General features: G+C 35.6%; 3 protein-coding genes across 7 annotated transcripts in view; 2 read left to right on the forward strand and 1 right to left on the reverse strand.

The window, feature by feature from the left end:
• palmdb (palmdelphin b) overlaps positions 1 to 10,544 on the forward strand; it is a 145,694-nt gene extending 135,150 nt beyond the window's left edge. The window contains exons 1-4 of one of the 2 annotated variants that reach the window (XM_079863364.1): positions 19 to 1,443; positions 7,282 to 9,349; positions 9,499 to 9,587; positions 9,663 to 10,544. In XM_079863364.1, coding sequence (XP_079719490.1) covers positions 7,393 to 9,349; positions 9,499 to 9,587; positions 9,663 to 9,746 — 2,130 coding nt within the window. In that variant the 5' untranslated portion in view covers positions 19 to 1,443; positions 7,282 to 7,392 and the 3' untranslated portion in view covers positions 9,747 to 10,544. Of the gene's footprint in view, positions 1 to 18; positions 1,444 to 7,281; positions 9,350 to 9,498; positions 9,588 to 9,662 lie in introns of those variants that run through there. The other variant, XM_079863363.1, reaches the window with a different exon arrangement.
• A 311-nt stretch (positions 10,545 to 10,855) lies between these two features.
• Positions 10,856 to 19,476, reverse strand: frrs1b (ferric-chelate reductase 1b). 2 transcript variants are annotated; one of them, XM_079863367.1, is made up of 16 exons: positions 19,240 to 19,476; positions 17,939 to 18,134; positions 17,690 to 17,841; positions 17,449 to 17,543; positions 16,859 to 17,006; positions 16,538 to 16,720; positions 15,973 to 16,071; positions 15,057 to 15,207; positions 14,865 to 14,978; positions 14,139 to 14,254; positions 13,973 to 14,059; positions 13,285 to 13,382; positions 12,367 to 12,425; positions 11,932 to 12,075; positions 11,623 to 11,723; positions 10,856 to 11,537 (listed from the first exon to the last, which is right to left on the reverse strand). In XM_079863367.1, exons 1-16 carry the CDS (start codon positions 19,267 to 19,269, stop codon positions 11,445 to 11,447), a joined length of 1,866 nt encoding a protein of 621 aa, XP_079719493.1. In that variant the 5' UTR covers positions 19,270 to 19,476; the 3' UTR covers positions 10,856 to 11,444. The 2 variants fall into 2 exon arrangements, with proteins under 2 accessions (XP_079719493.1, XP_079719494.1); XM_079863368.1 differs by lacking the exon at positions 19,240 to 19,476 and adding an exon at positions 19,106 to 19,200.
• Positions 19,477 to 19,553: 77 nt separating this feature from the next.
• Positions 19,554 to 21,448, forward strand: part of aglb (amylo-alpha-1, 6-glucosidase, 4-alpha-glucanotransferase b) — a 35,117-nt gene continuing 33,222 nt past the window's right edge. For 2 of the 3 annotated variants that reach the window (XM_079863352.1, XM_079863354.1), the window contains exons 1-2: positions 19,879 to 19,977; positions 20,694 to 20,800. In XM_079863352.1, coding sequence (XP_079719478.1) covers positions 20,719 to 20,800 — 82 coding nt within the window. In that variant the 5' untranslated portion in view covers positions 19,879 to 19,977; positions 20,694 to 20,718. Of the gene's footprint in view, positions 19,634 to 19,878; positions 19,978 to 20,693; positions 20,801 to 21,448 lie in introns of those variants that run through there. The other variant, XM_079863353.1, reaches the window with a different exon arrangement.

The following is a 21,448-nucleotide window of genomic DNA, read 5'->3' on the forward strand; positions in this document are numbered from 1 at the left end:
CAGCTGAGAAATACATGTAAGCTCTTCAAAGCAAGATTACAATGTCGGCAGCTTGTACTTGCTGATGAGGATGGAAAGGACTGAGAGACTGATCTGAAAAAAAAAAAAAAAAAAAAAAAAAAACCTGCTTATGACATGAATCATATTTGAGTGCCATCATGTTGTACATAATGTTTTTCAGTTGACTGTTATGTAATTTATTTAGCTTTTTGGTAAAGTTTTTTTTTTATTTTTTTTTTTTATCAAAGTGATTTTTTTGGTAACACTTTACAATAAGGTCTCATTTGTTAACATTAGTTAATGTATTAACTAACATGAACTAACAGTGAGCAATTCATTTGTTACCGTATTTATTAATATTTGTTAATGTTAGTTAATAAAAAATACATCAGTTATTGTTTGTTCACCGTGCATTAACTAATTTTAACAAATACAACTTTAGATTTCAATCATGTATTAGTAAATGTTGAAATGGACATTAACTAAGATTAATAAATGCTGAAAATGCTAATGTTATTTATAACTAATGTTATGAAACCTTATTGTAAAGTGTTACCATTGTTTCTGTCCCCTCCCAAAACCTCCCTTTGCACGGGCAAAGTTTTATGTAAGGTGACTTAATTGATGTATTATAAATAATATTACATTAAACAAACTGAGTTTTAGCCTATCTTGCCAACATTCACACTCCAAATGTTATTTTCATAATCAGCATTGCTGTCATATTTTCCAGCAAAAAAAAAAAAAAAAAAAAAAATCTTAAAATATTATACATTTACTTTAATTTTTTTATTTACCACAATTGCTAAATATATTAAGGCACTTTCTGGCAAAAAAACATCAATCTAACAAAATGAATTATTGAGTTGTAGAACAAGAAAAAGAACTAGTGTGGGTTAAAAAAAACCCCGAATTAAATTCGATATATTCTCTCAAAACAAGTTTTAATGTTACGCATTTAGTGAATTTGTAAATTTATCCTGCTTTGATATTTTTTACAATAAACAAGACAAAAATACTGATTAAGAATATTATTTTTGCCAGTCTAATGTATGTTTACATGACACACATCAAAATGAAAAGAAGTGACAAGTGTTTAAACACATTAAACTAAGTCACTTGATCTTAAACTTTATCACTGCATCAGAGCAAAGGGCAGGTTTTTGAGAGGATTGTAATGAACCATATTACGTCATATTCTCTAAAGATGAGAAACCAATTACATGAAACCTTGAGAATATGCTTGATTGACAGAAAGCTTTTAAGAAATTCCTTGTGAAACTGAGTGCGCGTGTCGGAACGGCTGAGGCTGCTCAGCTATTGGCTGTTTCTGGCACATTCAGAGTAAGTCACAGTCTCTGTGGTTACAGAGAAGCAGAGCTTCAGCCAAGACAGAATCGCTGAGCACGTTCCCTGTCCTCCGTCTGCTCATATCACAACAAGGTAGGACACAGAGAACTTTATAAATGGTCAGACTTCTACTTAATGAAAATATATGGGGTGAATGAACTTGTTTAGGTGTCATGCTGTTGGTTTTACATGTAGTTTGTGCTGGATTGCTGTTATGCATTTTTCAGTGGTGCTGTAAAGAATGTGATATTGTTGAGATGCTCTGACAAACAGATGCTGAACTCATTGGGTTTGTGCTAACGTGGTCTAAAGAGACTTGATTTGCTGCAAACAAGAGTGTGAGAGTGTGTGCGCTTGCATGGGGTGATAGGTTTCTGTCTGCTTTTCCGACTGAAACATTTACTGTATTTTATGTCAAACTTAATATTGTTGCATCATAAATGTGAGAAGTGAGATTGCATTGATACTTGATAATATGTATATTGTTACATTTTTGTAATCTGGCTTTAATGACATCCATGATGTGCATCTTTAAAGCATTATGAATTAAAAATGTCAGTCATATCAATAAAACTCATTATTTTGGGCTTCAAAATTCATCAACGTCCTCTCTAATTTAAACCTGAAGCGTGAAGATGGAACAACATGAAGAACAGAAGCTGTGAAAGTTTAATTAATCCCAGGCTGCTTGTACAAACCTCGAGCACTTCAGAAAACGTGGAATACGAGATCTGAGATGTTGTCAGACAGCATCAGCACTGGGCTTCTCAGCTGAATGTGTGTGTGGGTGTGTGAGTGTGTTTTAGAGTGAATTAAAGAGTCTGCGTGGGTGAGTGGAGGCGTGTGTGTGTGTGTGTGTGCCTAGGGTGAATGTGAGACAGAGATGGATCCTCTTTGGAACTGATTACAGATGAGAATGTCTCCTGGTCCATTTCACCCTCCCATTAATGCAGAGAAGAGCAGAGAGCTGACACATGAACTGCTATTAATATGTCAGCAAAAATATGGGTAACACTTTCTATGCAGCCTGTATGTACTCATAATATACAGTTTTCATAATGGCTTGGTTTAGAATTTCAAATCAGGTATGTTCTTTTAATTGATTGAAACCAGTTATAATACTTGAAAATTCAAGAATGCATAATCACCAAATTTCACATATTATAATGGATTATTCTCTTGATTATATTGTATTAATAATAATAATAATAATAATAAACACCTTGACCAAGTAAATAAATATAAAAATGTATATACAACATGTATATAAAATCATATAATTGTATTTCTAAAAAATATTTAAATGATAACAGATATAGTTTGCGTTCATATATTTTCTAAATATATTATCATATAATCATTTTTGAAGTCTAAATGTGTGTGTATATATATATATATATATATATATAACAATCTTTTCAAACAATATAAATCTTAAGTAACACTTTTTAACATTCTTGCTGAATAAAAGTATTAATTTCTTTTATTAATTTCTTTAGTATTAATATATATATATATATATATATATATATATATATATATATATATATATATATATATATATATATATATATATACTGTATATATAAAACAATCTTTTCTAACAATATAAATCATAACTCACATTTTATCAATTTAACACATTCTTGCTGAATAAAAGTATTAATTTCTTTCAAAAAATGAAAGAAAACAAAATGACTGATCCCAAACTTTTGAATGGTAATGTAATATTGTTATACAAGATTTCTATTTTAAATAGAAATAGAATAAAAAGTTATTTTTAAACTTTTTATTCATCAAAGAATCCTGAAAAAAAGTATCACAGGTTATAAAAACATTAAGCAGCACAACTGTTTTCAACATCGATAATAAATCTGCATATTAGAATGATCATGTGACATTGCATCAGCTTTGCATCACATAAATAAATTATATTTTAAAGTATATTAAAATAGAAAATCATTATTTTAAATTGTAATAATATTTCACAATATTACTGTTTTTTTCTGTATTTTTGATCAAGTAAATGCAGGCTTGATGAGCATAAGAGACTTCTTTCAAAATGTCTCCAAACTTTTGACCGGTGTGTATTTACATATTATATATACATACATACATATATACATGTGTGTGTGTATATATATTGTTACTATTTGGTAAAGGTCTGAAGTAATATCTGAACTTCATTTTTGTATATTTATATTTGTATATTTTTTAATATATATTTATTCTCTTGTTGTATTAAAAACTATTTGTACAAGCAGCTTCTCTAAATAATTTCATTCAAACTGATGAATCTCTACAAAATTCTCCCTTCGAGACGTTTGTGTCTTATTCTGCAATGCTCTCATGCCGCATAGTGATTTTTATCACCCGAGAACATCGCCTTCCCATTTCCAAAGGCTCAGTGCTCAGTCACATGCATCTGAATGGCCACCTACGCTCTGGCCCCCCAGCACCTGTTACTGTGATGCTCCACACAGGTTATTATTTCATTCTGAATAGAACAACCTTGAGCATGAAATGTTCTTCTTTAATGGCCTTTGCTCACACAATGCTGCACACAGCCTATAGATACCGAAACAGTTACCTTGTTACCAGTTACCTACAAAATATATACCTTGATTATATTTATTAGTGAAATCTCTGCACAAACTATGCCACAATCCCCTATGACATAACTTTAATTTAAGGAAACCCATCGACCTCATTGACAAGCCATTGATCAGTCAGCCAAAACTGCAGCTGTTAATGCAAAAACACTGGAGCGGCAAATCAGAGTTGAGATGCCCTGAGGTGACCACTCATGCCAACATCAGTAACATCAGACCAACTCGCAATGGCATTTCTGCCAATAACTCCCATATCAGAGCAAGTTCACTTCCTATCCATGCATCCACAAACTATTTACTCAAGCCCTGAGTGCATGCAGGTTTCACCAGGAAGATTTTCTTGGCAAAGTGAGGATGATCTCCTTCTGGCTCCTGTTTCTAAAGCTCACGGTAGGTATTGGGACACGCTGGTACCTCCGTCTGCCTTCAATGCAAATGTTATTGTCACTGAATAATTTATGGATTACAGATTGTCATGACACAAATGCTGAGACGGAGAGGGTGCGAGAGCGTTGAAGTTTTCTCACAAGCTGAGCTGCTAGAGGAGGAGCTGGGTAGGGGGGTGTTGCTATGGTAGTCAACACTTTACCGCTTGTCATTTTCATGAGGCTTTGTGCCTTTTGTGTAGCTTGATTGGGGTGAAATGGGCAGGCGCTGAAGTGGATGGTAATTTCACATAATTTTGACTGTTTTTAGTGGTCGCATTAGCATGCCGCTTGAGTTTTGAATGATTGTGGGAGACTTTCGTGCAGTGCTGGTAATTGTACCAAACAGACATCAAGGAACAGCTAGACGACTAAAGTATTTCAAGCCAAAGTGAACTTATATAATCTATGAATGGTGCTGTCAATTTATAGATTTTGATTTCAACACAACCCCCATATTGTACTGATATTGTGTTATGTTCAACATTCAAGTGTGTAATTGTGGTTTTGATGTTGTGAGAGAGAAAAAATCCCTTTTCTAATCCCCATGGCAGCTGATTTAGTCTGTCAGAAAGTGTTTGAGCGTTAGATCACACATCACTTTGGCACTTGGTACGAATGAGATCAGAAAAATCCATGTAAACAAACCACGCTGCCGTGATCAAACGCTCTGCAGTGGCGCATCAACAAGACAAGACAAGACAAATAAGGACATGCAATGTGTGATTGATTGTTAATTCTCATATAAAATGCTCTCTCAGTATACAATATAAGAAACCCTGTGGTCAGTGCAGTGGCAGTCTATGAGGGTGTAATCTTTCAGAAGATTTCTTTCTTTTCCTGTCTGATCCAGAGCCTATGCTGCTGATTAAATACAGGACATGAATAAGAGCCAGTTCTGCAGTCTTATATAATGAGTCTACTTATTTCTGCCTACTATAACCCATTTTTGTGAAATAATTCACTGTAATTAAACAAGTGATTTCACTTTCTTCTTAAACCCTGGAATAATCTAATAGCCTATAGGGAATAAATGTTGCATATTTTACATAAGGAAGCCCGGGTGAATTTCAAACATTTTAAAAATAACGTTCACACTATAAAATGTGTTAAACAGATGTAACAAGGTGCAATTTGGGAGAGTCAGTTCAAAAGGTAAGAATTTCTGTGCAGAGTGAAACTAATGCTTGTGACTAACCTGGTTTTTTAAGTGCTGTGCAATTACAACAACAACATGGTGCCTTTCATAATCAGGCGTTGCTGGACGTTAAGCAGTGCTTCTGTCGCAATTTTTCATCTCAGCCTAAAAAAAGAAATAAAAATCTGTCATTATTTGATCTCAATTCTTACCTGAAAAAGCGGCTGCAGTAAACTATCTGAGGTTATTCACTCTGAATACTATTTCTTACCAGTCGTTCTTTACATTAAATAGGCCGCTAAGCTTTCTCACACTAGATTCGCATCTGTTCTCTTTCAGAAGGTCCTATTGAAGAGATAGTTGACCCAAAAATGACAATTCTGTCATCATTTACTCACCCTCAAGTCGTTTACATTCGGCAAAATATCTACCTTTGTATTCGTCAGAATAATGAAATTCATTTCATACAGGTTTGGAATAACTTGAGGTGAGTAAAATGATAGAATTTTTATTTTGAGGTGAAATATCCCTTTAAGACCAGGACGGAATGATATTGATAACGTTCGGTTCCATTAACGGTTATAGCGTATGTTTTGCCAATTCAGAATACTCGGAAGTGTCCGACATTTCAGTGCAAAACGAATGAGTCTTTTTAGTGAATCACATACAGCACGATATGTGAAGTCCCGAGCTAATGATTCATATGAGCCGGAACATTTTGGTGAATCAATACGTATACAACGCGGTCAGTGAAGTCAAATCACTCAGCAAATTACTCTTATTAGCAGTTCTTAAGGGTTAAGATACAGAAAAACCATGAGAAAAACTTATAAATCAGTTGAAGCAGTTTCACAATTATTCTCATTCATTTACTGAACAGCAAGTCATTAATTTAATCATGTCTAAGAACAACATTATGTTTAAGACAATGTGTAGTTAAAGATACACATTATTTTTCAGTGGTATTTTATAAAATAAAAGAATAATTCAATCTGACACCTCTTTTTTTTCCTTATTTACAATTTATTAAAGGGCTAGTTCACCCAAAAATGAAGGTTGATATAGTTCACCCTTCACCCTCAAGTTGTTCCTGTATGAGTTTATTTCTTCTGTTGAACACAAAAGAAGATCATTTGAAGAATGCTGGTAACCAAATAGTTGATGGGCCCCATTGACTTCCATTGTAGGAAAAAAATAAATACTACGTAAGTCAATGGCTACCGTCAACTGTCTGGTTACCAACATTCTTCAAAATATCTTCTTTTGTGTTCAACAGAATAAAGAAACTCATACAGGATTCGAACAACTTGAGGGGGAGTAAAAGATGACAGAAATTTCATTTTTGGGTGAACTATTCCGTTAACAACAGAATTGGATTTTTCCCTCAAATTCAAATAAATCGTTAATGGAACCATTAAAGAACCGGAATTCAATTACTCAGTATAGAATACATTCATATACCACCATTCCTGATGTATTTTAGTGGTTTTACTTTATTTGTAAAAGTTGTTAAGTGAAGCAAGTTTTTCAACCTCCTGCCAGGAATATTACTTTTAGCTACGTCAGCTCAAGCTCGGGAAGTTTCCTATATAAGAATCAGCCCTGAAAAACGTACAAATTTAGTATTACATAAGATCGGTACTAAACATGAGTGGGTGCAAATTTAGCTTTGATATGCTGTGAATGTCTTGGTGATTAGGGAAATGAGATTCCTCTTGCTGCTTTTGAATTTATTTGTCGTATTTTTCTCTTGCAGGGAGCTACGAGTGAGCTTGAAGAGGTGGACAGACTGGAAGAGATTGCAGGTTCTTCTCATCCTGAGAATCCAGAGCATACAGAGCTGAAGTCCCTGTCTGAGCCTGTAACCATGGAGACAAGTGAAAACTCCGGCACAGCAAACATAATTGACTGTGAAATGGAAGTCCTGGAGACTGAGTTACCTGAGAGCAAGGACGCAGGAATCATAGATGAACAAGTTTGTCATGATGCTGATGTTTTAGAGTCCATTAGTACAAAAGTTGTGGCCGACATTTTAGCAGGCTTACCTCCTACGGAGACCAAGGCTGATGATCTGGAAGACGTTTGCAGTCCAAAAGAGGCGCTTGTCTTGGAGGACACTCAAGAAGAACTTTATCGCAATGAGTCAATTACCTCTTCGATATCCGACACTCCATCAAGTGCTGAGAGCATGTATGAAAATGACGTCACACATAAGAGGCAAGATTCGCTGAGACAGGAACCGTTGGAGAACATCGCACCTCAAACAGATGATGTTGACGATGCAGATATGTTAGACCCATTGGGTATAGACTCACATGAAGCCATCTTAGAAAGTTTTGGATGTGAGGAGCCAGAAGAAACCATCCTTGAGCACTACATCCGAGAAGAAGTTCTGTCAGACGTCTCCACAGAGTCCTGTCACGACCCAGACGAAATAGACGAGTGTCTTCGTGTCGAAATAGCTGCAGCGTCGTCAGACAGCGAAACCGATGATAAATGGAGGTGCTTCTTCTCTTCCTCCATCAATAAGGAAGATGATGATTCCTACCTTGACAGCCTTGAGCTGAGCGCACAAGAACTCTTTATTCAAAAAACAGAAGTTCTGAATACTGAGGAAGTTTCAAAGGAAACTGAAGAGCAGGAGGTTCCTGTGGAAGAAGAAGTGCTAGAACAACCAGGGAATGACCCAGATCAGCAACCGCAAGATATATCTTACAATTCATCCACACTTTTCCACGGCTTGTCCAAGATTTCCGAAGATGATGAGGATCTTGGACGAGGCTCTGCAACCCACAAGAGCAATTCATTCGATTCCGTCAAATCCGACTCCGGCAAAAAGGTGCCGAAAGATTATTGTGTGATTCAGGAAATGAAAAGCGAGAACGTCAGTACTGAACATGTGGATTTCAAAGTTGCTCGCCAACAGTGGCTAGAGATCGAAGAGCAAACGAAAAACTTGACACACCATCCAAGCACACCAACAACTCGATCTGGCACCTGCCAAGGTAGTCACAGTTTCATGTATACGCCTGTCCGCAACATCGACCGGCCCAAGAGGGACCTTGAGAGCTTGTCGCTTGCAGAGGACTATGCGCACACCCAGTTTAGCCCTTGCTCTGAGGATTCAGGTCTGGACGACTCTAGTTATAGATCGCAGTTTGAAGACCCAGAGACTCCAATTGAGAAAGAGATTCGCCTGACCATGGAGCGTGAGGACAACCTGAGGCGTGAGAGGGGAATGTCAAAATCGTACTCCAGTGACTGCGTACAGATGAGGGTGAGATCTGCCAGCTTGAACCCTGGAAAACTATGCCAAGAAGTCGATGAGAAAAGGAAGATGTTTGATGACCAGGATGACGATAGTAGTATATCCAAATCTCTCATCAGCATGATGCCTTCTTTCACCATTACATCCTCACCATCCAAAAGCTCACAGAAACTAGACTTGGCCACCAACAGCGTTATCGTCCTCGAGCCAGAGCCTTTCCCTCCAAGTCCACGACATGGAAAGATGGTGTCCTCCAAATCTGCTGACTGGAGACCTGAAGATACCCCTAATCTCATCATTCTGGAGACATCAAACCTCATCATTCGAAGTGCATCTGAGTTCAACTTGAATTCTGCTTCTGAGGAAACCCAGGAGAAGATGTTTCTCAACAACCCGTTTTTTAAGCTGCGGTCCAGGAGTACGATATCTCTCGTTGATGAGGAGATTAAGATGGTGAAGCAGCGAGAAGAGGAACTGAAGCGTCAAAGGGCCAGTGTTTACTCAAAGGATCACTTCCTGATGTCTCCAAATCGTTTGGACAGCTCATCGTTTACAGGTACTGCATGCCAACAGAAAAATACAGACAGAAGTTTTTATTCCATTGATCATGGTAATGACTATATCACTGAGACTGCAAAACACATGCATGTCAGAAAAAGTTGTCAGAAAAGATCTGTTCATTATTGGTTTTCAATATAATTTCAGATGATGTGCCAATTAAATGTAAATCATCCCCTTCATCTCCAATGAAAACATGCAGAATGGATCGTTCAGCTTTGGCTTGTGATCATCGAGTAAGTATATGTATGTATATATATGTATATATGTATGAATGTAAATGAAAATCACTTTTATTGTCCTCTCAATAGTTTCTTGAAACCTATGCTGGAGGCCGACGTAAAAGTGCCATGGCTTTGCGCTGGGAGGCAGGGGAGTTTGCGAACAATGAGTAAAATAAAACCAAGATGGACACTGATCGTCAATTTGCAGCTGTTTTACGTAAGAGAATTTTCAATGCTCAAACTTGTTTGTTTATTGTGACAGCATATACACTTGCTACTGCTGCTTGTGTGACTTTGTTGTTGATCCTGAAACAAATCTGCATAAGCCAAGATGCCTAAATGTTATTTGAATGTACTGTTTCACGCATATTTGTGATTCCTCTTTGATGAGGTATCTAGAGAGACTTATAAACCATATTTTTTAGTGTTTTGTCTATGAAGTTGAGGAGAATATGTACTGTATATTCGTATTTTCTTGTATGGAAATGTTTGTATATCCCTAAATGATATGAAAATATGAAACAGTATTAAAGGGTTTTAGGATCAAATTTAAGTCAAAATATACACAAAATGGATGCATTTTGTTAAATATCGCAGAAAACATCAATTTGGTATCTTTTGTCAAAAGGAAATCATTGAGAGATTTCTTTTTTTTAAAGAATGAATATGAATTTGATTGCTAGGAATAGAGGACATTTTTTGAAGATACTAATCTGCATCCAGATAACATTTCAATACTTCAGTTACACTCAGTATGAAAAGCTTAAATCTATTCAGAAAATCATCTACTATCTAAAAATTACCTGTTGCTTTGTTGTCCACAGAAAATGTGCATATTTGTCAAACCGCCATGCTTTTAAAAGAGTATTGCTTGCTAACCTTGCTTACCATGTCAATCTCAAGAAAATACTTGCTTTGCGTACCATTTGAACAATCACATGTTCAAAACAAGAATTAAAAAATAAATGTCAATTAAAATCAATTGTCTTTTTATACTAAACAGTTAACTCTGACGAGCAAACGCACAAGATGTTTTTGAATTAACACTTCACAGGAGAAAACACATTTCCTCACACAAAAATGTGATAATCACACACACACACAAACACACAAATAAATGGCATGATTTTCAATCTATATGAAATAACTCACCAAAAGATGATTTTAAAGAGAGAGCCAGCAGCACATATTCTTAAACGGCTGAAATTACAATGCAAAGAGATGTATTAATACAAAATATATGCACAAATTCTAGAAGATAAAGTAACACAGTTTAATTTAAAAAAGCTTTATTTAAAAAGGCAATAGATCTGTCACAGATTGTCTTTTGTGCAAAAACCTTCATTAAAACTACATTCAGTCTTTGTACAGAATGAACACATTAGTCTTTAATGCGGTTGTGAATGTTTACATCTCAGGCAAAAGTAACAGTCTTTAAATCCACAATTCACTTTCAGAAATCCTCATCCAGAACACAGTGTTCAAAAACATAATTGCATATTTACTTGATCAGTAAACATGATCAATAATGCTTTCACCAAATAACACACAAAGGGAATACGTTCTTCAGATTCGATAAAAAAAGCAGATAATCAGGAGACATTTAAATAAAAGCATAATTTGTTCTTTACAACAAATAATTTTATATATATACCATAACATTTATAATAAAAATAAATTACAAAAACTTCTAGGAAGTTATACAACTAAATTGATTTGTACCTCAGCAGTGAAGTTAAAAAAAATCATTTGAAATAATCACTGTAAATTGACAGGTAGCCTACTCTCCATATTTCTTTGGCTTGTTTTAACATAGGCACAACTGGTGAAAGTCCCAGAGACTAAATGTGGAAATGACTGCTGAGAGTGTCATACTGAACTGATGGTCCAAAGGAGAACAGTCAGAAATCCCAGATTTCCACAGAGATAAACAGCCAAAACTATGTTTTTAAAACAAGATTCCTAGAAAAAAAAAAAAATGCAATGGGTGTAATGTTAATGTAATGCACATGTTTGTCATGAGGAAATAAATACAAACTCAACTCACCATGCCAGAAGTCTCATTCTCATCAGGAACAAACATAATCTCCTCTTTGTCATCAGAATTAATATGTTCTGTGTAGATTTTGACGTTTTTAAAATATTTACCTGAAAGGGACACATATGCAAAAACTGAAGCTGATTAGCATTCAACCCAATATGTCAATTACTAATGCAGTGTAATAAAACTTTTACAATTTAATGGATTCATACGGCAAAATTGATTTCCAGGCGAGACGCTAAGAAACACTATTCATAAACAGTAAATTGAGGAATCCAGGTACAAAACCCACATGGTTGGAGGCGGTTCACTGACCTATTGGTAAAATCCCCCTTCGATGGACTTCCAGAATCAAATCTGCCAGCACAAACCAGATCACAATGAACGCCAGGACCACTGTGGACCATGGAGCCGGCAGGAACAGAGCTTGCTGATGAATCCCGAGGAAGATGGTGACAACTAAATCAGGAAACACACACAGCTCGCTTAACACATACTGCTAGTGTTTCAGGCACTCTGAACTAATATTATGCATCATAATATGACTAGCCTCTATAAATCTACAATACAACATATTATACACTATATGACATGCAGTCAGTTATCTAGACAATTTTATTCTGACAAAACTGTTCACTGCGCAATTTTACTGAGCTTACAAAGCCGCTTTCTGCTGTCAATATTGTTGTTACTACAGATCTGAGCCACACAATTACCCATCCGAGACTATTTGACAGCATTGTGTCTTACCAGCTATGATTTGAACTATTGTTCCTGTTCCAAAATGCATCCAGTTGAAGATGTATCTCCTGAGAGCAGGTTTTACAGAAAAAACACAGACATTTCAAACAAGACCATTTCATTTCACAATTAATATTAAAACTGTAATTCACAAGCAACCTACACTATAAGAATGTTTTCTTCTACTCACCAAGGCTGCATTTATTTAATGAAAATATAAATATTTTGAAATATTATTTCAATTTAAAATAACTATTTTCTTTTTTAAGATATTATAAAATGTAATGTGGCAAAGCTGATTTTTTAGCAGCTCCAGTCTTCAGTCACATGATCTTTCAGAAATCATTTTAATCTGCTGATTTGGTACTCAAAACACATTTCTAATTTTGAATGTTGAAAACAGTTCTGCTGCTTAATAATGACGTTTATTTGAAATATAATTCTTTTGTAACATTATAAATGTCTTTACTCTCACTTTAGATTTAAAATGTCCTTAATGTGCTGAATAAAATTATGAATTAAGCCTCTTACTAACCCCAAGCTTTGGAATGGTAGTGTATACTGGGTGTTTAACAGGATTCTAAAATGTAATAAACCCGTATGAAAACAGTGTATGTTCAGAATGGTATACTACCTTAATTCTCACACTATTACTTGCACAACATACAGTATATACTGTGTATGAATAGAAAACCCAGATGACCCACTACATTTGCCAGTATATGTGCAGCACACAATCAGACCAGATTGTGAGAGACTCTTTATCCCGCATGCAATGTACAATTTTTTTTTTTTTTTTTTAGCCAACTCTACTTTAAAAAAAAATAGTATGCAGTGCACAGTACAAACTGCAGTGTATGCTAATAGTTCATACTGGGCATTTCTTTTCTGGCTGTATTATGCAGTGCACCTGTTTCCAGGATTTACCTGGAGGCATCTGGTGCTGGTCTGAAAAGCGCCATGACAGGTTGGATGACAGCGAGTGCCATGACAACACAGCCCAAATAGGGGTGTATGCCAGCCCTCTGTGGACAATATATTACAGATTAGAACTGTATTCATGAAGCTAATTTTGTCAACAAACTTCATAAAGAAATTAGTAATGACAGGGAACAGCTTTGTACAAGTTTGATGGGTATTATTTTGTGTGGGGGCAGGTTTGACAATTGGAACAGGGCGCCCTCAGCTGGTCATACACAGGAAATGACAGAAGCTGTGACAGATAATTGGCAAGAGGGATGTCACAGATGCCCCTGGTGAGTCACAAATGTGTCCCTCATGCCCAGCCTTACGGATGGGTACACGTGTCAGCTTGGGGCTCAAATAAGCCAGCACTTGCAGAATTATTAAGACACTTGATCAACACTGTGCTTGATAAATCACTGAAGAAAAGCGGCTATGGTTTTCATAAACGAGCCAAAAAGATGGGTCACAGCTGATGAACACGGGACATTTATTGGCTCTTTTTTATTCTGAGCAGACAGCATGTGGGTCTGACACATTGACAGCGCTGTTGAACAGTCAGAGGTGTGTGATAAAGGGGGCGAAAATATGACACGCTGTTAAATCATGAGTCTTACTCATAGGCAGACGTTTGTGTCTGTGTGTGTGTTACCTTGCTCCAGCCTCCTCTGTACATAAAAGGCAAAACAAAGCCGACCGTGGTGAGCAGAACTGTGAGGGTCATAAGCATTCGGTGTAACTGTGGAAACAGAAAGCCTTGAAGATGATTCACATTTGAAAATGTTCAGAAATCTACATTTTAGCAAACAAGTTCCTACCTGAAACCAGACCTTCTGCCCCAAAATATTCCTTTCAGGCCAATCGGGTTTGAAGTATCGTGCCATGATGACACCAGCACTTACTGTTGACATCCAGGCGATCAGCATGAAAGCCCCTACAGATACAAACAGATACTGAGTTTTAGAACAGTCAGCAGAAACCAGATGTTTGTAAATGTTGCCACAAGGATGTTACTACACAATTACTATGGTATTTTGGGTGTTTGCTAGGTTGATGTTTATTGCCCCAAGACAATGTTATTTTAGCATTATTTTCTACTACAGTACTTAGTAATGTTTTGTATTACCGTTATATATATATATGTTTTTTGTAATTTAGTTATGTGCTTTTGTCACTTCTATTAGTTTTTGTGTTTTTTATATTACATAGCTTTAATTTATTTTAATTTTTTAGTAATTTTAGAATTTTTATTTATTATTTCCATTAGTTGCCAATAATTTTCTATCAGACGGAGATAGAATTTTCATTTATCGGTGTGAGAAATTAGATAGAAATTGATCGGAGATAGAAATTTAATCTGAGATCATTTACGTTTTTTTTAAAGTTAAATATTTTCTTCTAATATTAATGTTTTATTTTATTTCAGCTTTATTTCAATTAACAATTCTTATAACGATTCAAACAAACAATCTGCCCATTGAAAAGCATTCAAATGCTTTGTATAAATCACATTCAGTATGCAGAGTTTTGTTATTTAACATCACCATGATATTTGATGAGCAAGGGCGATCGAGAACCAGTTAGATCCTCAGGAGGTCCCGTTATGACTGTCTGATAGGTCGAAATCAGAGGTTGGCGGTCATGTCGATGAGTTAGCCCTAGAGAAAGAGAAAACAGAGTCTTTGACACTACTGGCCACAGAAAATAATCAAAGAAAGAAAAAGACAATGTCTCACCGTTTTCAGCTCGACCATGTGCCATGAAGAGGTAGTACATCTGGTCCAGGATGAACCGGTTCACATTGTCAGGTTGGAGATAAATGTCTCTGCGGAAGCTACACTGAATCACTCCGTCTGATAGTCTCCAAGCTGTGTCTTTCAGAATGTTCTAGGAATGAATATGAGCACATAGACTAGAGAGTAAATTCATATTAATAAAATACTGGGGGGGGGGGGGTTGACTTTAAATATTTTAGTATGTTTTTGAGGTAATAATTTAAAAACAAAAATCTAATTCCTGTTATCATTTATTCACCTCCATGTCATATTCAAATCCATTCTTTCCTTCTTCCATGGAACAAAAATGTGCAAAGGTAAAAGGTAAGCAGCGCTGTCAAGCTTAAAGTCACCATGAAATCAAAATTGACAATTCTCAATTATTTTATGGAATATTTCAGTATTATTATAAATGATTTATCCATGCATATTTCTATTTTTTTTTATTTTATTTGCAGCAATAGCAAACCACAACCATCCAATCAATTCTCGATGGAGAATAATTTTTTCTCGATGGACACCCTCATTTTTTCTTGTTTCAGAAGCTGTTTCAATCAAACATAACTGCATTAGTCAAGCCTCCATTTCCAGCTCAAAGATGACTAATAGAATTAGAAACAGTGGCTTGGGATGATATGCGATAAGCGTTTCAAGGGCAAAAAACAGACAAATGTCTTTAAAAATAAAACATTTGAACAATATTTTGAGGTGTGGAAACAGTAATATATGCTGAATAATTGAAACCAGGCCGTTGAACTCCACCTTGGCTGTGCATTGTTTTTCTAATAAATCAATGGCCCGTCATAGATTATATCTCACTTAAACCAGGGTGTGTTGTTTGTTAGATATTTCCACTGTTCAATCAATGCAAGTATACCTCTGAGGAGATTTCTGGGTGAGTCCGTCCTGAAACAAATGCAGCCTTGATGTCAACTCTGTCTGTGTCTTTGATACACAGATAGACATCATCGTTCCCCTGAAATTCACAACACATTTGTTATTATTTATGCTAAGACATGCTAGTCATTCAAAGGCATAATGATAATAATATTTTATTTTAGTATCAATGATATACTATTACATCACTATTATATCCATGATATACTATTATACTATATTTAGTTTAAGTTTTAGCAATTTTTGTCATTTGTTTTTCTTGAAAAATATGCCTATATATATTTTATTAAAATTATTTTAGTGCTTAAAATTAAACTAAAAAAGAAGAAAATAAAGAAAATAATTATTTTTAAATAAAATAAAATACTATGGAAATGTGTTTTTTATACATTTTAGTTTTAGTTAATGATTATAACCATGTTTTCACACTTTCAGACTATTTATCAGAAATCATAGAGTGTGTCATACTACAAAAGGTCAAAGTAATACATGTTGTACAATAGGATGTAAAATATGAAATTATTCAAAGTGTCTATCTATATTACCATCCATTTGTCCAGTGATAAGGCAAAGGACACATAACCATCTGCAGGTCCACTGAGCTCAAACATCACGCCATTGCCCTCTGTCCTAAAGGACAGGAAGTGACACGCTGTGTCGTTTTGTGGGTCACAGCCCTGTGGATCTCTCAGACAGGACTTCCTGATTCCACAGCCCTCAGAGGTGAACTGAAGAGGAGAAGAGAATATTATTATTATTCATTAGTATTATTTACATATTCCAACGATGCTGAGCCTGAAATGATCACAAACTCATGACAGTGTGTAAACTATCACTCCAGTAACTTAAGCAGTGTTTTGACTCACTGAACGTGACAGTGTTGAGGACGCTGTGGTTTTGGCACCAGTGGAACCTCCAAATGTAGTTTGTGGTGGAGGAACGACACCACTTTGGGACACCACTGGACCTGCAATCTTCACCCAATATTCCTTAAAGCCTTGGGCAACTGTTAACCTGAAAGAAAAAAGAAAGAAAAAACAACCCACATTAAAGTCACCATGAAATCCAGATTGACGATTCTTATTTTTTATGCAATATTGCAGTATCTATAAATTATTATACATTATTTTTTTCAATTCATGTGTCCCCTCGTAATATTTCATCAAAATAACTTCCCCTCCCTCTTGCAGCGACATCTCTTCTCTGATGACGTGTTTACTGGCGTGAGGGCAGGACAACCTGTCACTCACACGAGATCGACCAATAGCAAACCACAACCATCCAATCAATTCCCGATGGACAAAAAGTCCCACCCTACATTTTTTCTTGTTCCGAGAAGGTGTTTCACTTGGATAAACATCACAATAGGGAAGAAAAGACCATCACAACTTCTGTTTCATGCCAACTTTAAGTTTCGTAACTAGAAGGTGGATAAAAACAGCATTTGAATACTTACATAAACTGCACGCTGGAAGGAGAGTCAAGTGGTGCTACCCAGATCACCTGGACCTCTGTCTTATGAGATTCGCTGGTATGACTCACAGCAGAGTTCTGTGAATATTGAAAATACAGTAAATTAAATGAATTATATTCATTTGAGAGAAACAAAGTACCATCATTTCTTAAGTATTTAATCTTTTTATAGATAGTAAGAAAATATTTTTGTAAATATTTTGTTCTCAATAAATGTCACTGACCACTTTATTGTCACACTGAAGAAGCTGAGAAATGTCAGAATTTATTAACTTGAATGATCCGACTATTTCTCTGAGATTCCCAGCATTCCTTGCTTCTATGAGGAATCCTTTGAAGTACCGTTTGGTCCCTGAAGACGCCATTGATAATGTCACTGTGAATATGAAAAACAGATTATATTGTACTTTTATGTCAGAGCAAGATTTGAAAAATTGTAACATTTGACAAGTACACCAAGACAGTATTAATACCTTTGATTTCATCTTCAGGGCTGAATTGGGATTTGTCTGCTGTGATGATGAATGGTGGATCTTTGGTTCTGGGATCATGGCCATGCTGGGGTGTCATGTCCCTACAAGCCATTTCAACCTTTCCATTACTGTAGCAAATGACTGTCTCTAAACATAATGGGAGCAGCAGCAATACAATCCTCATCTTTGTGAGAACCTGAAATAAATGGATAATTACTGTGAAACCCAAACTTTACACTTTAGTTTAGGGTCCAATTCTCACTATTAACTAGTTGCTTATTAGCATGCATATTACTAGGATATTGGCTGTTTATTAGTACTTATAAAGCACATATTAATGAATTATTCTACATCCCTTAATCCTACCCAATACCTAAACTTAACAACTAGTATACCTTACTAACTATTAGCTAGCAACAATTAGGAGTTTATTGACACAAAAGTTAATAGTGAGAATCGGACCCTAATCTAAAGTGTGACCAAATTTCTTTCTTCTGCCGAGCACAAAAGACAACATTTTGAAGAATGTCGGAAACCAATCAGTTGATGGGCCCAGTTGACTTCCATGGTATTTAAAAAAATAAAAATAAAATTATGGAAGTCAATGGGGTCCATCAACTGTTTGGTTACCCATATTCTTCAAAATATCTTCTTTTGTGTTCAGCAGAAGAAAGAAATTCATACAGGTTTGAAACAACTTGAGGGTGAGAAAATATGACAGAATTTGCATTTTTGGGAGAATTATCCCTTTAACTTCTAGTCCATGATTCAATGATACAAATAAATATAGTCAGCTGCGCATTACAAAAGTTTTTTTTTTTTTTAAATGCCTGTTGTCTAATCAGTTTTTGCTGAGAAACCTGGAAAAAAAGATAAGGAGGACTGTGACTGTAACTGATTACAGAACAGCGCTAAAAGACTGCAGCGTTTCAACACTGGACACTGGTCTGTAATATCTGTAAATATGTGTGTGTGTGTGTGTGTAATACAAGTGTGAAAATGATATTGGCCAGGTTAAGGTTAGGTTTCTGTCTCTTCCGTTAGGCTAATGACATCTACTGATACAGACAGATAAGAATAAACGCGTTAGTGAAAGCAAAGTGGGGAAATTCGACCTCTTCCATAAAAACTAGGGTAAAATATACACAAAATAGCAGCCACATTCACCTTTACACTGTAACAACAGCTACTTCCTAGTTGACAAGACGTCTGCGCATGTGTATGAAGAAAATAAGCAGCCAAGCAGACAGACAAGTACAATAAACTGCTGACGGAACGATAAAATAAGTGCATATGCTTACCTCCATTAATTTAAAACAAATTACCATCATACTATCACGTCACGTAAAAAAACACACAACTGTGTATGAGGTTGATGTGCACGCGCACGCGCTGAGGTATGGGCGGTCTTTTGCTAGGAATCGTTTGATTGGTTGAATGCCGTGCTCAAAAATTATCTCAAAGACATGTGGGTGAGGCTTAAAAATGAATGACAAACGATAGATGTGTTCCCATTCCCAAGCGAGGACCTTTTAAAGGTCGTAGCATCTGTTTTTTTCATGAACGCAAGCCAAGTAGTAGTAATTTGAATTTGGCAAAATCACACGAACAAGAGTTCAACGTCTGTAATACTGAATATCAGCATGGCCGTGATTAACGTTACCTGAGGCTTTGGGCCTGCCGCCTCAGGCTCAGGTAATCCAAGTCGAATTAATATTTAGGCTATTGTCAGCTCGTGCTTGTGTGATATTACTGAAATACACTATAATAATAAATGATAATAAATAATTCACTATAATTGTTACTGGAGGAATTACAATAGTTCATCAAATTTTATCACACCTATGTGCTGCATGGACAACGCATGTACTGCACAGGCTTTGCCTGATGTAAGCAGTGAGATGTAACTAAAGGTGCTGGCTATATTTAGGGTCACTGAAAGGTCATGTCACCTCAGATGCATGACCTTATTAGATGCATAAGGTCTGCTTGACTAACACCGGGTGACACTCCAGTGAGGAGTCTGTCGGATGTTGCTGGTAATTAAACTTTTATTAGTTCATTTCAATTATGGCTCCTCATTTTAATATTTACTTATTGCATGAAATGCATGCTACTATCAAATGGGAAAAATAAAAGGCCTCTTGTCAAGATAAGTATATATTTTTTTGGTTGTTTTAATATTTCTTTCAGCGTATCTTACATGTAAATACATTATAAGCTGGATTTAATGTTTATGAAATGTAACAGCGCTTAAAATGTATCTTTTAAAGTTTTCCAAATTTGTGCAATATAAAGTGATCAACAAATAGGGCCTAATTCTTTAATCTTTTATTTATTTTAAACTATGCATGTCTGTATTTATGCAACATTTTAAAAAAGTACAGTATATATTTGCTTTATCTATCTATCTATCTATCTATCTATCTATCTATCTATCTATCTATCATCTGACTTTTTGTCTATCTATCATCTGACTATTTCTATCTATCTATCTATCTATCTATCTATCTATCTATCTATCTATCTATCTATCTATCTATCTATGTCATCATTGTGTCCATATGCTGTTGTTTCAGGTTAGGTCACTAGGTCAGATTTTTTTTCTTCAAACATTGTTGAGAAACTGGCAAGCATTTACAAATCCCCCACTTGCCTATATCGATTGCAACAGATTGTTCACATGTTGATCGTTGTTATCGTATGATAGCCCACACTCTTGCAAATTCAGAGGTTACCTCTCCTGTGTTTAAAGGGCATCCTAAAAAAGCACCGCCAACATGTTCCGTGGCCAACAGATCCGAGTGCTTCTCCTGAATGACATGGAGAGACTGGAGCGCACTCTATTTCGCTTGGAGCAAGGTAGGTCTTCTTCTCAAAAACTGTGCATTGCAAATGCAAATATTTTAATTGATCAGTTGTCATCATCAGTTGTGCTATCATTATGTTTATTTTATTCTTTTATAGATTTTTTGTATCATTTATCATTTTTAATGCTGTTGTTGATGCATACATTATTCTATCCCTTTTATTTGTCTTACTTTATTTCTCTCTGCAACTCAAGACTTTGGAACCCAAGGAGCTTTGGATAGATTTATGCTTTACTCGTGGTGCATGAGCACCGAATATCACATTCAAAAATCTGTCCGCTATATATAGCGGAGGAATGTGCTGGTGTTCTATCCTGTTTGCTGTGGTGCTCATATGCTTTGCAGTGTAGATAATGTAAATATAGTTTACTATGCAACTGTTAGATTGTCGCTGATTACAGAATAGAATACTACTAATAGAATCAAACTGCTTACTACATACTGCACATACTATGAAGCAATACTATTATGCAACCATAAACCTGAAAATCTTTATAGCATTATCATTTTTGAGCCATGGGTTCCCTCTGGGGGTTTGTAAAATAGCTTGAATAAATATCTTTTTATGAGAAAAATAAAATCTTAGTCTATTTGATTTTCATGTTTTGTTCTACAACATAAAGGTTCTACAGCAAGTCTT

This window comes from Squalius cephalus (genome assembly GCF_949319135.1).
Source record: "Squalius cephalus genome assembly, chromosome: 25".
In the NCBI taxonomy this organism is placed as follows: domain Eukaryota; kingdom Metazoa; phylum Chordata; class Actinopteri; order Cypriniformes; family Leuciscidae; genus Squalius; species Squalius cephalus.

Coding starts and splice junctions, on each gene's coding strand:
- frrs1b (XM_079863367.1), bottom strand. CDS start 19,269: ATGATGGTAATTTGTTTTAAATTAATGGAG. Junction 17,544..17,689: donor TTCAGTGTGACAATAAAGTG/GTCAGTGACATT, acceptor CAATATTCACAG/AACTCTGCTGTGAGTCATAC. Junction 11,538..11,622: donor AGAATGAGACTTCTGGCATG/GTGAGTTGAGTT, acceptor TTTTTTTTCTAG/GAATCTTGTTTTAAAAACAT.